Raw genomic sequence first — 18,259 nt, 5'->3', positions numbered from 1 at the left:
ACACACACACACACACACACACACACGCACACAAGCGCACACACTGTGGAACAACCTCTGCTGCGAAAACAAACTGGCATTCCTCACGTTGCTTTGATATGGTGTTAGGGAGGCTGGGAACGCCGTGGGAATGTTATGGGAACGGAATAAAGTGGAGGGAGAATCATCCCGCCGTTCCTTCCTCTCACACAAGACAGATGGGGACAGGATGTGATGATAATGGAAGACAGAGAGAAAGAGAAAGAGAGAGAGAGAGAGAGAGGGAGAGCACCGGGGAAAGGTAGACAGCCAGGGATATAGTATAAAGAGAGAGAGAGAGAGAGAGTGAGTTTTTAAGAGTAGTAAGTCTTACCCAGTGGTGTAGGGTATGTTGATGTAGTCAGTCTTACCCAGTGGTGTAGGGTATGTTGATGTAGTCAGTCTTACCCAGTGGTGTAGGGTATGTTGATGTAGTCAGTCTTACCCAGTGGTGTAAGGTATGTTGATGCCTCCCAGGTTGATGCTATCACAGCCTACGATGAAGAGGGTTGAGAAGCAGAGCAGAGACACTCCGCTGCAGATCATAGCCAGCTTGGCCGACTCCCTGGCCCCCAGCTTCAGCTTCTTAATGATGTAGCCCCCCAGCACGATGCCCACCCCAGCACTGGGCACGATGATCACACCTGGGGAGGGAGGCCAGGCACAGGGTCAGACTGGTGGTGTTGGCGGTGGTGGTGGTGGTGGTGTTGGTGGTGATGGTGGTGGTGGTGGTGATGGTGGTGGTGGTGGTGGTGATAATGGTGGTGTTGGTGGTGATGGTGGTGTTTGTGATAATGGTGATGGTGGTGGTGGTGATGGTGATGGTGGTGTTTGTGATAATGGTGGTGGTGGTGGTGGTGGTGTTTGTGATAATGGTGGTGGTGGTGGGTGGGGTCAAATACTGTTCAATTGCATACACCAGAGAAGGGAATTGACGTTCCCAGACTAGACTTCATCGAGAACTCCTCTTTGAAAGTGATTGGCACATTACGCTTCTAGAAATGAAATATCTCAATTGAATGCATTTCCTGAACTGATTGGATGTGTGGAACTGCCAGCTGAGAAGACATCCAGTGACATTGGTATTCATAAATCAATCATCACACCTAAAATGGACGTGCTTTTAAGACGACAAAGTATTCAGACACACACACAAGGACAGGAAAAGACCATATCATATATTCATCCCCTAAGAATATCCTTCTGGGCAGCTGGCAGTACTACCATAGAGGGCTATCAGCTAGAAGTGTTTGGAGGTATGGAAGCCCCCCCCCCCCCCCCCCCCTCCTCCCACATTTTAGTCTGGGACACCTCAGGACAGTCTGAAGAGGGTTGTATCTTTGAGATTACTCCACTCTAGATGTTTACTGAGTCGTGACTGATTGACCTGACATGTGTATTACCATCATTATAACATTTGTATGTATGAATGCATGGATGACCAATTGTTTGTTCCACTATGTTTTGTTGTATTTTTATGTGACTATATAAATAAAGTATATCTAAAAAAAATGATTACTCCACTCTAGATAGGGGGGGGGGGAGGGGGGGGGTCTCTCTCTCTCTCTCTCTCTCTCTCTCTCTCTCTCTCTCTCTCTCTCTCTCTCTCTCTCTCTCTCTCTCTCTCTCTCTCTCTCTCTCTCTCTCTCTCTCTCTCTCTCTCTCTCTCTCTCTCTCTCTCTCTCTCTCTCTCTCTCTCTCTCTCTCTCTCTCTCTCTCTCTCTCTCTCTCTCTCTCTCTCTCTCTCTCTCTCTCTCTCTCTCTCTCTCTCTCTCTCTCTCTCTCTCTCTCTACTTGGCCATCTCCCAGATGGTCCTTTATTTGAGGAACAGGGTCTGTATAATTCATGTGTGCTGTGCAGTGTCTGTCTGAAAGCTCCCAGACACACACGCACACGTGCACACACACACAGTTAAAGTGTAATGTTGCGGTGTGTGTACTCTGTGTGTGTACTGTGTGTGTGTATGTGTGTGTACAATGTGTACTATGTGTGTACTATGTGTGTATTATGTGTGTGTGTGTGTGTGTGTGTGTGTGTGTATGTGTGTGTGTGTGTGTGTGTGCGCGTGTGCGCGCGTTCGTGCATGTGTGTGTGTGTTTACCTGTGTAGATGCTAGCGCTGGATGCCGGGATGCCGAACTGCGACTCAATGAACTTGGGTATGAAGGTGATGAAGGCCGTGACGATGGCGCTCTCGGCCGTGTAGGACAGACTGACGAACAGGAACGTCACGTTGCTCAGGATCCTCACGGCTGCCTTAGGGAGGTCTGGAGGGAGGGAGGGAGGGAGGCAGACAGATAGTTAGACAAAGGGAGAGAGAGAAAGTTAGACAGAGGGAGAGAGAGAGAGAGATAGACGGAGGGAGAGAGAGAGAGGGAGATAGACAAGGAGAGAGTGAGATAGACAGATGGAGAAAGAGAGAGAGAGAGAGAAAGAAATACACATTATTTGGATATTTTATTTCCAGTCAGTCAGACAACTAGCCAGCCGCTTCCATCGGACGCTAACACCCAGCTAGCCTAGCTGGCTAACCCACCTTTGATGTCTCTGCCGAAGCCTATGGATGACGTCACCGCCTGGCTCTTGCTGTTGGTCTTCTCCTTCATGACGTCGTCGTCGCTGGAGGCGTCGTCCAGCCGGATGCTTTTCCTCTTCTTCTTCTTCTTGTTGCGGGGCGGCAGCTTCTTGGGGAAGGTGAACATGGGGAAGATGACCAGCAGCATGGCCACCGCACACAGCAGGAAGCCACTCCACCTGGGGAGAGGGGAGGGGGGAGGGGGGGGGGAGAGAGGGGCCATTAATACACACACACACACACACACAAAACATATTAATTAAGCATGGGAAAAATTAAGCGTGGGAAAAATAGTATGTGGACACAATTATCGTCTGGGGCTGTTTTCATGGTTTGGGCTAGGCCCCTTAGTTCCAGTGAAGGGAAATCTTAATGCTACAGCATACAATGCAATTCTAGAGAATTGTACGCTTCCAACTTTGTGGCAAGTTTGGGGAAGGCCCTTTCCAGTTTCAGCATGACAATGCCCCCATACACAAAGCGAGGTCCATAATGACATGGTTTGCTGAGTTTGTTCTGGGAGAACTTGACTGGCCTGCACACAGAGCTCTGACCTCAACCCCAATCGAACACCTTTGGGATGAATTGGAACGCCGACTGCGAGCCAGTCCTTCTTGCCCAACATCAGTGCCCGACCTCATTAATGCTCTTGTGGCTGAATGGGAGCAAATCCCTGCAACAATAATCTAAAATCTAGTAGAAAGTCTTCCCAGAAGAGTGGAAGCTGTTATAGCAGCAAAGGTGGGACCAACTCCATATTAATGCCCAATGGTTTTGGAATGAGAAGTTCAACAAGCACATATGGGTGTGGTCAATACTTTTGTCCATATATAGTGTATTCGAAATCCCTATTTTTCCTGGAAATCATGTTTCATCCTCCTCATTTCCTCGTCAGAAAACCAGAGGTCTCGGCGACGGTCACGTACCAGTTGCCTATGAAGCGGGGGTCGCTCTGGTCGATGTTGACCACCGTCTTGGGGTCGACGTAGAAGCCGATCAGGACGCCCCCCAGCAGGTAGCCGGCCGCCGGGCCAAGGGCCCCCATCACGTACATGATGGCTGCGGAGAGGGAGGAGAGCGGACACACACACACATTTACATTTACATTTTTGGCATTTAGCAGACGCCTTATTCCAAAGCGACTTACAATCAATACATTTGAATACTAAGCATGTGAATCAGCAGTCCACTATTCGTTGCAGGAAGAGTACTCTAGCTCGGGCCCGGGGCCACTGATAGAAGGAAAAACCTTCTCCCTATTATCGCCTTCTACTAAAAAAAAACCTTTTTTTTTTTTTTTTTCCTCTCTCCGTTCTTGACCCGACTCTGCTGCGTTTCCTAACTGAAAGGTATTTTTAGGGAGCGCTGCAGGTGGTTTTGTGCTGCAGGTGTTCTTTTCCTTCGTACTGAGGCCAAACAACAGAAACAGTGTTGGCCTAGCATTTAGAGTACAGTAGTAGCATGACCAGTGAAATAATTGGCCATGCACACACACACGCATGCACACACACACAACATAAATGGGCTTACTTAAGAGTACAGTAGCATGAATAGTGAAATAATTGGCCACACACACACACGCACGCTCACACGCGCACGCACACACACACACACACACACACAAAACAAATGGGCTTACTTAGAGTACAGCAGCATGAATAGTGAAATAATTGGACACACACACACACGCACGCACACACACAACAAATGGGCTTACACCTACTCTTAAGATTTAATTTGGTCAAGTGGCCTTTAGTCAATAAAGTACAGTATCCGCCGTCGGCTACAAAGGGTTAGGAGTCAGCTATTTGGTTGGACACTCAGTAACAGAACAACTGTGCGTGTCCGCCCACCCCAGACACTGGGGGGCTCTGTCTCTGGAATATGCAGAGAATAGTAAGCCGTTAACTTAGCTTTAGCCCAGCTACTAGCTACATCTAGTTAACCAAGCTAGCTACCTCTAGTTAACCAAAATAGCAGTGGTGTGCCGTCAGGGCCAGCAAGGCCTTCTCTGCTGGCCTAAACATCATCAGAATATACATTTTATTTTAATATATATTTCCCACAAATATGTATTAATGATTCCCCATAGTCTATTCTCTTCATTTCATAGCTTTCCTCTTGGTTGCGCTGCTTCCAGTCTCCGATTGAGATTTGGAGGGCTGGCCTTTATGTTAGAGCTTTTATCCAATCAAAATGTGTTGCTAGGGGGCTCAAAAATCTGCCCGCCTGCACATTAAACGGTGCCGCGGATACGACCTGTAACTTAACGTTGGAACGAGAAAACCTGTGGCGTACCTAGTAAACCTACGTAGATGCGAGCAAAAGCAACAACGGCGCCTGCTGTAAGGCTCAATGATGTCAGCACCCAGCACGTCTTTTGATTGGATACGCACTATTGATACGCACTATTGATACGCACTATTGATATTCACTATTGAGATGCGTAACTATGCCGGTAGATGTGAAACTTTTGAAAGTGCGCAGGGAAACGGAGCCTCACAACGAAAGCTTTCGTTGACTGATCGATAATACTGATCGATTGTGTCCTGTTTTTGGGTAAACAATAACTTTCATTTAGGGGACACAATGAAAGCGCCAAGTCCACAAACAGAGGAAACTAGCTTCTTTCTTTTCTGGCTGAAAACAACCCAGATTTACATTACCACCTGTCCACAAACAAAGTGTTTACTGGGACGTCAGGCAAAATACAAAACGACCTGATTTTTGCTATTGCTGAAGTGATGGAAGAAGAGATCAAAATGGAGATTAAAAAGGCACCCTTTGTCGCTATTATGGTGGACGAGACGACAGACGTGGGTAATGTAGCGATCCTAAAGATGTTAGTTTAACACTCTTCATTGTAAATGCGGATTTATTGATTAAAAATGCTTCGGAAATATTAATATAACTAATAACTGTTGTACTTGTCTGACTATGTTAAGGTGATGCAACGCCCGGTTATACTGTGTTTCTGTCTAGTTTCTAGAGCCATGGCGTCATAACGATGGTATTAAGAGGTAGAATAATTCAGGCAGGAATGTGTCGGACATCACTGAAGGCCTAGGTGTGAAATGCACCGCCCGCCACTGCAAAATAGGTACACCTAGTTAGCCTAGATAGCTACATCTAACTAGCCTAGATGGGTATATCTAACTAGCCTAGATAGGTACATCTAGTTAGCCTAGGTGGGTATATCTAGTTAGTCTAGATAGGTACATCTAGTTAGCCTAGCAAATTAAGTTACTGTAGATATTCTACCAACTCGGGGTCCTTTGGGCTAATGTGATTTGGACGGATGAGTACCGAACGCTCCCCGCCTGACGAAGGCCTTTGACCGAAAGCGGTGCACTTATTTAAACTGTTAATTAGCAAGCAGAGACAGCGTGTGAGAGTCTGTGATTGTTCGGCTTATCGAATTCCACCATTCTAACCCCTCTTTCGGTCTGAGGTAAAAATGTCCTTGAAGCCTGTTGTTAAGGCTTCAGCTGTGTGACAAACAACTGCCCTAGTATAAAACACTGCTGGCTTATCATGTTTTTGCAGTAATAATGTGTGATCCAAAACCTGCATCCTTCAGTGAGGTGCAGAGCCTAAAAAGGTCATAAACTAAAGTAGGGCCCTTCAGGGAGCGTATGTGGTGGAGCATTTAATATGCGGGGGGGCCCTACTTCATTTTATACAATCATCGTTTTTACAACATCCTCATCCTCTTTAAAGTGCTTCCTGAACCGACCGAAGGGCACTTTAAAACACCTTCATCCTCATCATCCTCATCATCATCATCCTCATCCTCCTCATCCATGTTTCCCAGGCGGTCTTCACTCCATCAGCGTGTTGTGTTTGTAAATCCTTTCATTTGGGTCTGAACATCATTTCTCTATCAGTTTATGTAATAAATGTTTGTGTCCGTGGAGAGCTTCTCACCTACGCCTCTCCATTTTTATTTTAACCTGTCCTATTTCACTCAAATAAATAAATAAATAAATAAATCCTTCCTCTGACTGCAGCATGCCCTTACAGAACAGGAAGTTCTGAGGCAGGGCAGATCGTGTGAACGACGTGTTGTGTGCATGTGCGTAGGTGTGTGTGTGTGTGTGTGTGTGTGTGTGAGTGTGAGGGACGCTTGCTGAGGCCGAGAGCAGTAATCCCTTATCTCTCTCTCTTTCTTTCTCTCTCTCTCTCTCTCTCTCTCTGTCTCTGTCTCTCTCTCTCTCTCTCTCTCTCTCCCCCCTCGCAGGCTATCCGTTACGCAACGCCACACAGACACGCAGCAGCCAGCGACGGTCAGCGAGCAGCGGTGTTTGCAGTGTGTTTGTTCGCTGGGACCCCTGTTAGAGTATGTGTTACATCAGCTCAGGCAAGCCCGCCCCGGAGCTTACCAAACCCCCCACCCCCCCAGCCGAGGCTAGCCTTTTAGACAACACTGCAGCTTTATTGACATAACGAGCAGAATAGACTTTGGGCGGCGTCCCCGGTACTGTGGAAGGAAGAAGTGCTCTCCTCATTGATAACTTCACTGAACTGAGGGTCGATTAGTCACGTTGGTTTCTTGACGACGCGACTGCTCCGTAAGATGCGCAGGCGCACACACACAGGCGCACACACAGGCGCACACACACACAGAGACACACACACTCCTGGCCATGCCGAACGTGACGGGAGAACCTGGCGGCAGAATCAATCTGGCCATGTGACCTTGGGGGAGCGGGAAATTGGCTGTGTGTTTATGTTTATGTGTGTGTGTGTGTGTGTGTGTGTGTGTGACGGGAGTTTTGGGCGGGCGGGGTGGGGTGGGGAGCAGGTTGGGCTGACGAGGCGAGGCCATGGGAAGCACAATGAAATGTGGGATGACTGCATCGTCATGGCAACCTGCTGACACAGCAAGTGTCTCCACTTCCTAACCCCCCCCCCCCCCCCCGGGCCTGCCATCTTCCTCCCCCATACACACCACAGAGAGAGAGAGAGAAAGAGAGAAAAAGAGAGTGAGAGATAGAGAGAGAAACAGAGATAGAGGAGAGAGAGAGACATGGGGAGAGAGAGAGAGTAAAAAAGAGAGAGAGGGAGAGAGAGAGAGAGAGAGAGAGTAAAAAAGAGAGAGAGGGAGGGAGAAAGAGAGACAGAGACAGAGATAGAAGAGAGAGAGACATGGGGAGAGAGAGAGAGAGAGAGAAAGAGAGAGAGAGGGAGAAAGAGAGACAGAGACAGAGATGGAGGAGAGAGAGACATGGGGGGAGAGAGAGAGGGAGAGAGCAAAAGAGAGAAAGCGAAGGAGAAACAAGATCGATAGAGAGAGAGAGAAAGAGAGAGGGGGGGAGGGGAAATCAACAGATACAGAGACAGAGATAAAGAGACAGAGAATCATGACATGGGGGGAGAGAGAGATAGAGATAGATAGAGAGAGATATAGAGAGAGAGTAAAGACACACAGACGGAGAGAACCAAGAGAGAGAGAGAGAGAGTGACTGATACCAGGCCAGGCCACACTTATCACAGTACTCCAATCACCGGCCTGCCAGGAACCACCACGCACAAACACCATTAAGATGTTCACACAAGCACCAGCAGGGGGAGCCCTTTAAAGACCAAGGTCAAATACTTCATCCAGGCAAAATACATGATGGGGCCGGCTTCACAGACAAAGCATAGGCTAAGCCTAGTCCACGACGAAATCACACTTTCACTGTGAAATCTCCATTGAAGATGCTTTTTAGTCTAGGATTAGGCTCAAACGCCTTGTTGGTGAAACTGTAGCTCATTCATTCTAAAATAGGCAACACGTCAGAATTAACAACAGGTGGGGGACGAGAAATGGAGGAAAACAAAGACGTGCGTGTGTGTGTGTGTGTGTGTGTGTGTGTGCGTGTGTGGGTGAGTGTTTAGGAGCATGTGTCTCTGTCGGTCTGTCTGTCTGTGTGCGTGTGTGTGTGACACCGAGCGAAGAGACAGGAAACCAATCAGGAAACCAAAACCAATCATAACTCCACCCACCCCCCCACCCTGCACCCCTGCCCTCCTCTCACTCCCCTCTGCAAATCCCTCCAGGGTTCCCAGGCAGCAGAGGTGTCATAACCAACCCCCTATATAGGCTATGCTAGCTTAGAGAGAGAGAGAGAGAGAGAGAGAGAGAGAGAGAGAGAGAGAGAGAGAGAGAGAGAGAGAGAGAGAGAGAGAGAGAGAGAGAGAGAGAGAGAGAGTGAGAGTGAGAGTGAGAGTGAGAGAGAGAGAGAGAGTGTGAGAGAGAGAGAGTGTGAGAGAGAGAGAGAGAGAGAGAGAGAGAGAGACAGAGAGAGACAGAGAGAGAGAGAGAGAGAGAGAGAGAGAGAGAGAGAGAGAGAGACAGACAAACGCTAGTGGTTTACTCATTCATGTGTGAAGGTGTGAAGTCATCCAGCTGCATATCGCTCTGGCAACAAGGACCAATATATACATATATGAATATTGGATAGGGTCTAGGCTGAGGCATGTCGGTCCCCAGACTAGGGAGGGGCCACATGATGGAACTGTGTTACTACAGTGTGGTGTGTAATTTCCTCTCAGATGGTAGGGGGTTTGTTCGTCCATGTGTGTGTGTGTGTGTGTGTGTGGCGATCCGGGCCTATTGCACATCTAACAAGCCAATCGTGGCCGTGTATATATATCGCTGCTCACGATGGGGGTTAATATCCTACGCTTGAGCAAACAGCGTTTTGGATAAATGCAAATAAGCGCTCGTGGCGGTGGTTGTCGTGGCTACACACGATGAACAGGCGACATCTGTTTTCTGTCTGGCCTCTCTCTGTAACAGAAGAGTATTGTGTATTATCCTACAGGCCCGTTGGTGGGCTGAGGGGGCATAATCATGTTTTATTCTTTTTATTTAGTTAGTTATCGTCCGAGCCCAGACCGCTGCCGAACCGACCCCCCCCCCCCTCCCTCAACCCCCACCCCCGCCCCCCCAAGTGAATTTGGGTCCGTTTCAACCCGGAGCCTCTTCAAAACAACAGATACCGCTCTGAATGAAGTCGGCTTTTGTTTTCGGGCCCGATGATGTCAACCCCCGTGTTTGCGGCCGTTGTTGTTGCTATTATGGTTGTTATTGACAACAAGGCGGTCCCCCCCTACTTGAGAATACGTCGCATTGTTTTGGAGAGTCATCGTTCAGAGTCGCGGGCCCGCACTCTGATGCGGCAACACGAACCGATATCCCTGGCAACAGAACTATGACACTGTACTGGGAGAGAGAAGCTGGAGCAGGGGGAGCTGGGGGGGGGGGGGGGGGAACGGGAAGACGGACGGGGCTTGTCGGAATGCATGGAACGGAATCAGGAAAAGATTAGTCTCTAGTCTCTAGTCTCTAGCTATTGTATGAAGATCATTAATATAGGCCTACACTCACCCAACGCTTTATTAGGAACACCTGTCCACGTACGGGCCGCTCAGACCCTGGAGACTTTTAAATCCCTCCTAAAAACACACCTGTTTTCCCTAGCCTTCCCCCCCACCTAGCTATCGGTCCTTGGCTTTTATTATTTTATAGTTTTTATTGTAGGTCCCTGGCTTTTATTGTTTTATTGTTTTTAGTCCTTTTTATCTTCTCTTTTAACTTTACCATATATTGTATTGCATTGTATGGTGTGCATTGTGCATCTTATTTATTTCCTGCATTTTATCTATTTTACAACTGTGAAGCACTTCGGTTCAGCACTGCTGTATGTAAACGTGCTATATAAATAAAGCTGACTCGACTTGACTTGACTTGACCTTCTCATTCATGGAGGTGGTGTAATTGTGTGGGGAATGTTTTCTTGGCACACTTTGGACCTGCTACCCCATAACAATAGCAAATGAATTACTCTCATTTTTACCATTCCAATCAATCATTGCTTGAATGCCACAGCCTAGTTGAGTATTGTTGCTGACCATGTGCATCCCTTCAAGGCCACAATGTGTCCATCTTTTAACGGCTACTTCCAGCATGATGATGCACCACGTCACAAAGCAAAAGTCGTTTCATGAACATGACAATGAGTTCAGTGTTCTTCAGTGGCCTTCCCAGTCACCGGATCTGAATCCAACAGAACCCCTTTGGGATGTGGTGGAATGGGAGCTTGAAAGTGCGCCGGAAAAAATCTGATTCAATCCTGTCACCATGGACCAGAATCTCAAAGGAATGTTTCCAACATCTTACGGAATCAACGCCACGAAGAATTGAGGCTGTTTTGAGAACAAAGGGAGGCTCTACCCAGTATATAGTGTTCATGGGAGGCTGGTGGAGGTAGAAATCGGAGGACAGGCTCATTGTAAAGCACGGAACAGAACGGCACGTGTGTGTGTGTTTGATACCATTCCTCATTCCCATTCATTACAATGAGCCTGGCCTCCGATTTCTACCTCCACCAGCCTCCCCTGAACTAGAGGGTATATTTATGAATGACCTTTATACAATAACGGAGACGAGGCTAGTCTGACACTGTAAGATTGGGTCATCTTCAGCCCCGGGACTCAAGCTCAATCTGGCTACGCGCCCTTATCTGTCTCTCACATAGGAGCGATGGTGAATATAGAACACAGCCAGATGCTGTTATTTGAGTCTGGGAAACTCTCCCCCTGACCCCCCCCCCCCCCAACAACACTCCACTCCAGCCCTGACCTCAGAGTACCTACTCGCTAGTCTGACTGGGGCCGTGTAAGGTGAATCGGAGGCCTGTCACGGACCATTAGCGTTAGCGTTAGCGTGTTAGCCATGTCCGTGCTAATGTGTTCAAGCAGGCCTCCCCCGATGGGACGAGACCCCGCCCTGCCCCCCCCCAGACCCTCCCTCTGCTCCTTTCTTTCTCCTCCTTTGCTTTCTCTCTCCTCGCTCTTTCTCTCTCTCTCTTTCTAGCTTCCTCTCTCTCTCTCTCTCTCTCTCTCTCTCTCTCTCTCTCTCTCTCTTCCTCTCTCTCCCCCTCTCTCCCCCTCTCTTTCTCTCTCTGCCATACTGCTGGGGGCAGGCAGCCTGGCACCAAGTGAACTGACCCATCGCCTCCGTGATCAAAGCCTCAGTCCTTTTGTGAAGCGACTTGCTTTCCTTTTCCCCAAGAATGCCATTAGAAACCAGGTCGAGGGAAAAAAAACAGGGACACCACAAGCTAAGCCCTTTGTGATTGTTCTCTTTCTCTGTGTGCGTAGAGGGGGGGCACTGGTCAATGGTCACACATAGGCAGGCAGTCCTACAGATCTCACACACACACACACACACACACACACACACACACACGCACGCACGCACGCACGCACGCACGCACGCACGCACGCACGCACACATGCGCACGGAGAGCTGGAGAAAACCTGTTTCATAACAAATGCTTCTTTTCAGTGCATAATTAGGTTTGCTTTTGTTTCAGATCACTAGAGCGAGAACATCTAGGACAGGAGTTGAATGGGACAGGAGTTGATTGAATAACCAAAGTCAAGTTGAGATTTGCTAATGGAATGGTAAAAATGAGGGTAATTCATTTGCTAATTGTTATGGGGTAGCAGCCAGTAGGCCTATAGGCAAACTAGCCTATTGGATGATAAGATGTCACGCGAGATGTCATCAAAAGCCAAATTGGGAGCAAAAAGGTCAAAGGGAATGTCATCAAACGGGTCATAGACCACATCGTTACGTTGCCTATGCAATGTACCAGGGGAGGCTGGTGGAGGTAGGAATCGGAGGCAGGCTCATTCTAATTCATGGAACGGCATCAAACACGTTTCCTCATTCCGTTCCATGCACTACAATGAGCCCGTCCTCCGATGTCTACCTCCAGCAGCCTCCCCCCTGCAATGTAACCCCCCCCCCTTACAGAGCCCATAGAGGCCTCTTTCAGCCCCTATAGCGCCTACAGTGCGCCTCACAAGCAGTTTCGGTAAACTCAAATTAAGTGCTCGGAAAAGAAATCAATAGGCAAAGCTCTCTGTAGAGACTGTTACAAATGATGATGAATCCTGAGCAAGCCGATGGGAGAGGCAAATTACACATCACGGAAGGCCCAGGTTAAGCTGCCTTTAGAGTGCGTGCGTGCAGGGAGGACACTAGGGCTGTATTAACACAGTGTGGACAAAATAGAGACAGACAGATGGACAGATGGACAGAGATAGACAGACAGGGAGGCAGACAGACAGACACTGTAGACAAGACGGACACAGATGGAGAGACAGAGAAGGCCAGACAGACAGACAGACGGACAGACAGAGACAACACACACACACACAAACAAACACACACACACACACACACACACGGACACACTCACCTAGATAGAGGGAGGCATTCTCCTTCTTGACGTTGTCGTCCAGGTAGGTGGGGCCCAGGGTGTAGATGGGCGTGGACCCCATGCCCACCAGGATCTGGGCGATGACGAACATCGCCACGTACAGGTTGTGCTCGTTGCCCTCCTGGTCCCGGGGACAGGACGTGACGTCCAGGGAGTCCCGCCCGCCAGTGCCGTTGCTGTTCATGCACAGGCCCTCGTTGCCGCGCGAGGCGTTGAGCTCCTTGATCTGATAGGGCGGCGAGATGAAGTGAGGTAGCGAGAAGAGCGCCGCCCCGATGGCGATCAGGACCCCGCCCACCGCCAGCCAGCGGGGCCTCCGGCCGCGGCCCCCGAAGTAGCTGATGAAGACCACCACCACCAGGCTGCCGATGTCGAAGCAGCTGACCAGGAGGCCCGACTCGGAGCTGCGGAGGCTGTAGCGCTTCTCGATGGTGGTGATCACGCTGCTCAGGTAGCCGGACACCATCAGCGACTGGATGAACGTCAGGTAGCACATGCAGAACAGGAAGCAGCGTGAGTCTTTCATGAGGACGCTCAGGTACTTCCTGGTGGGGAGGCGGAGCCGCGCCAGGAAGGAGGCGGAGGAGGACGAGGAGGAGGTGGCGTTGTTGTTTTTCCTCCGGCCTTTTCGCCGGACGTCTTTGTGGAACGAGCCGGACCGGGAAGGGGAACAGTTAGTCCTGGTAGGAGACTCAGGAGGAGGAGAAGGAGAAGGAGGAGGAGGAGGGATAGGAGGAGGTGGTGATGGTTGACTGGAGGGTTCGGGTGGTGTCCTTTGAGGGAGTTGGATGAACTCTGCGCTCCTCTCGGCCTCTGTGGGGGCCGGCGCGGCCCTGGACAACAGGGTCTGGGACAGAGGGCTGGAGTCGTTTAGGACGGGGAGACTTTTCGATTTGAAGTGAGTTCCGCCGCCACCCCCTCCCTCCTCCTCCTCCTCCTCGTCATACTGGCTTGATGCATCATCTGCTTGAAGGGGTTCGGACAGTTCTGTCCCTGTTTCCTTGAGTTCAGAGGAATCCATTATGCAGTGTGTGTTTGTGTGTGTGTGTGTCAAGAGAGTGTCTCAACGTCCACTTTCACTGCATTTAGATTCAATACAGTCCAACACCACTGACTCTACACTACACTACCATTGGCCTATTGTACATCAACTTAAGCCAAATAAGGGCTTCTAAAAAGCAGCCAGGCCTACTGAAAGGAGAGGAACAGACGAGCGTATTGGCTTACTGCATCGGGGGCTTATCTACTTGCGTCCCTGCAGCGTCTGTTTATCTCTGGAACATTTGCGTTTTCGTCCTGCCACCATCAGATGTCGAGGTAGAAATCGAGACTCGGACCCCTTCCTCTTCCTCTTCCTCTTCTCCTTTCAACAGCTCCAGTTCTTCTCCTTCTTCTTTCACCAGCTCCAGTTCTTCTTCTTCTTCTTTCACCAGCTCCAGTTCTTCTTCTTCTCCTTTCACCAGCTCCAGTTCTTCTTCTCCTTTCACCAGCTCCAGTTCTTCTTCTTCTCCTTTCACCAGCTCCAGTTCTTCTTCTCCTTTCACCAGCTCCAGTTCGCACTAGTTAGATCCGCTGCAGATGCTCAGCATCCTTCCCACCTCGGTGAGACGTCGGGTGTGGAGTGAGGGTCTTGTTGATGTTTGAAAGAAAAGGAACTTGCGCAGTTGTTGTTGTCGGTGGCGCTGCTGGCACAGCAACAGCGTTGTCATGGTCTTCCTGATATTCCTTTCAATGGGAAATCAAACCGTTCTTTATACAATTTCTGATGTTTTTTCTGTTCTGCTCATCAAGTGACATTGACAAGTGACAGGCAGCGTCTGATCTCCTCCTGTCGTGAAATTGTCACGTTAACCCACATAACTGGGACAACTGCAAAAATGTTATATATAAATATAATCATCACAACATTCTAGATGAATAGAGTTGCCATGCAGGATCATTTGCAGTTATCAGCCGCATAGCGAAATACAGCTATCAACACTGCGGTATAGCTGTCTGGCTAGCTTGGCTAACGTGGCTAGAATGAATACAAATGAGATATCTACCGTTATTGGACCACCAACCTGACATTTATTGAGCGATAGCGGGACCACGGGTTCTTCATTTAATTGTCGCATATAAATCCCATACGAACACGACTATATCTGACAAAGACATGGTAATTCTGTGAGTAATACGCCGGAGAAAACGGTGTTGTTTACCCCGAGCCGGGCGGTGAGTCCTCCGGTTCTCTGCGGCGGCGGCAGAGAGGCAGGGGTTGGCAGATCTCGGGGTTGCCAAATCTCGTCCGAGTGGCAGGGGGTTGCCAGATCTCGCGAGCAAAATACGCAGCACGAGCTGTCAAAAGAAGCCCCTACAAACTAGCTCCATCAAATGGCTCTGGTCGAAACCCAAAAGCTCGGTTATGCAACAGCAACTATACTTCGGTAAAACTGAACAATAATGCTATGCTTTGACCATTGGAGAGGTGCAGCCTGTGTGAGTGTGTGTGTGTGTGTGTGTGTGTGTGTGTGTTCGTTTTGTGACTGCTGGACAATGTGTACCCTCTGCTGTTGGCTGAAGGCATCGCAGTAGGGGGGCCAGGCCTTCGTCCTACTGTTGTCTTCATGCCAAAATATAACATGTAATAAGGGCAAAGTGTTGATGTGTAAAAGAATCAAATACAATAAAACGTGTATGCATCAGTAATTACACGTGAATCGACATCATAACAATAAAAATAATTTATTTACAATGGCATAAATCATAAATTAGCAAGCAGCATTGGCAAAGCAGTATTAGTCAACAACAGCTTGCATAAGGTGTGTAAATTAATTAAATTCTTTGCATAAACTGCTCACACTTTTTGAACATAGTGATATTTAATATGAACATCACAACCTGGAAAAATAAATCTCTGAACCGCGACACTCATCGAGCTTTCTACACAAAAACTCTTTTTTTGTTTTTACATATTGCTTTGATTTACCATTGTATTATTTACATACTTATCTTAAAGATAGTCCATAGGAAACAATTGTACCAATAATAATACAACAACCCACAACTGATCACAAATAAAATGTGAAAATAAATCAAAACTGTGAAAAGGAACTGAACAAAGCAGGGAAGTGTAGTAGTAGTAGTCTAACCCAGGGACACAAGCACATCCTGGTCCCATTCCTCCATCCTTTCTCCTGTGCACACATTTTCACCCTCTCCCTACAGATTTAAGCAGAGAATTGGTGTAAGCATGTTAGACCAATCCTCTGCTTGTGTAGGGAATGTAGACAAGTCTGCAAAATGTCGTTGTTTGGTACCTGTACTATATCAATGACAATAAAGACCATTCATTCATTTCATTCAAAATGGTTCAAATGTAAATGTAACATGTACAGTTGATGGCAGGGAAAAGGACAGAGAATTGGGAGGCAGGGATCGAGTGATAATTCACTCTTCAGTTTCATCATCTCACTATACACATAATGATACAACTGTTAACTTCACAGTAACACGACACAGAAGAACATTTCTAAGGCATTATGCTAGGTCTTCAGCATGTTAAGGTACTTGCAATATTTACCAATTAATAAAATAGCGATCTATAAATTAAGAAACACACATTAACAGTCAGAATCAGAAAAAAAAAGAAAAAAAAAGTTACTCACCCACATACCTTGAGAGTTACTTGAATAGTTTGTATGCAAACTTTCTTTGCACCTTGTCATGATTGCCAAAATGCATACCTTACAAAAAGGGGCGGTTGTCGCCGCAGTAACACTTCATGGCTTATGTTCATCGTTAAAGATGTAATACAAATCTTTGGAATTGCAAAGAGAACAGTGCATCCACTCTTAAGAAAACAAACCATTTTTAATGTGACTTCATTTAAGGGCAAATCTTCAAACCTGGCTCAAGTCCTTAAAAAATGCCTCATCAAGAAATTATTAAATTGAGAGAAGTTGACCATGATTCTAATAAGAAACACCCTCTGCATCACAGAGATATGACCAGTGCAAACCCCCCCCCCCCCCCCCCCCCAAAAAAAAGAAAAGATATTTTCTGGCCACATTTTCACAAACGTCATTGGTGTGAGCCTGACTTCATTAAATTCATTATTTCAGTTTGCAGACAATTTGTAAAATGTTACATTCTTCTTCTTCTTCTAAAAAAGCAAAAGTATAAATTCTATGAGACCTCCATGTGCTTACAGACTATGAGCCAATTTGGGAGTAATAAACAGGAATAGGACATGAGAAATGTATATTAATACCATCCAGCTTGTACTGTATAGATCTGTGGAGGCAGAAATAACCGGAGGACGAGCTCATTGTAATGGATGAAACAAAATGAGGAATGGTATCAAATACATTCCTTATTCCGTTCCATGATTACAATGAGCTTGTCCTCCGATTTCTACCTCCCCCAGCCTCCCCTGCCACAGCACCAGTGCAGCCCCTCATATCAAGAACACAGAGCACCCATTAGCATTGACTTATGCCTGTTCAGGTCTGTCCTTTCATTGCAACCTGACATTGCAAGCGAACATCCTTATGTCATTTTTTTAATTAAAACGCTGCTAAAATAGTCCTTTGTGGGGTTGACCCAACACTAACCTTATACCCACAGCTAGGAAGTGTCTGGTGAAATGAGATTAACCTCAACCTGAACACATGATTCTATTCTGAAGTCACAAATCTCAGTGGTCGTTTGAAACACCAGGCTGGAAAGAACCACACCAATCTTAATCTATCCTGTATGTGTAGGCATGTATGTACGTATGTATGTATGTATGTATGTATGTATGTATGTATGTATGTATGTATGTATGTATGTATGTACGTACGTATGTATGTATGTATGTATGTATGTATGTATGTATGTATGTACGTACGTATGTATGTATGTACGTACATACGTACGTACGTATGTATGTATGTATGTATGTATGTATGTACAGGCTATTAACATTAACATTCACCTTCATACTCATCTGAAACTACAGGACCTAAAATATGGTTCTCAAAAAGACACACTAAGATGCCTTACTTGAGGATAATGTTAACAAAGTGACTTTATCCTCTTTTGCTTATAGTGTCATTATCATACAAATAACATTTCTAAACGTTTAAAAACTATAAAACATTTATTTTATACACCTTTCATTTGACTACCAGTACTTTAGCCTGGCTTTACATTATGTGGTAACCCTTCCCAAAAACATCGCCAAAGTCGTATATGCATTTGTATCTCTCACGTGATGTCATGTCTCAAACCCGCACTTGTACGTACACACACACACGTGCACGCACGCACACACACACACTGTTAAAGAAAAAACCTGGAGAAGATTAAAGAGTGTTTTCAGAAGGGAACCGTAGTCTGTACACCCCTGAATACATTC

General features: G+C 47.2%; 1 protein-coding gene across 1 annotated transcript in view; it reads right to left on the bottom strand.

Moving 5' to 3' along the window:
- LOC308149787 (solute carrier organic anion transporter family member 5A1-like) overlaps window positions 1–13,897 on the bottom strand; it is a gene marked incomplete at both ends in the record, with an annotated part of 18,730 nt that extends 4,833 nt beyond the window's left edge. Inside the window, 6 exons of the mRNA XM_080522676.1 lie at window positions 464–662; window positions 2,121–2,285; window positions 2,555–2,772; window positions 3,520–3,652; window positions 12,856–13,556; window positions 13,671–13,897. Of these exons, the coding sequence (XP_080378802.1) occupies window positions 464–662; window positions 2,121–2,285; window positions 2,555–2,772; window positions 3,520–3,652; window positions 12,856–13,556; window positions 13,671–13,897 (1,643 nt within the window). The remainder of the gene's footprint in view (window positions 1–463; window positions 663–2,120; window positions 2,286–2,554; window positions 2,773–3,519; window positions 3,653–12,855; window positions 13,557–13,670) is intronic.
- Between the last annotated feature and the right edge of the window lie 4,362 nt (window positions 13,898–18,259).

Source organism: Nansenia antarctica (assembly GCF_963989245.1).
Source record: "Nansenia antarctica genome assembly, chromosome: 2".
Lineage (NCBI taxonomy): Eukaryota > Metazoa > Chordata > Actinopteri > Argentiniformes > Microstomatidae > Nansenia > Nansenia antarctica.
This window is presented reverse-complemented; position numbering and strand designations above follow the sequence as displayed.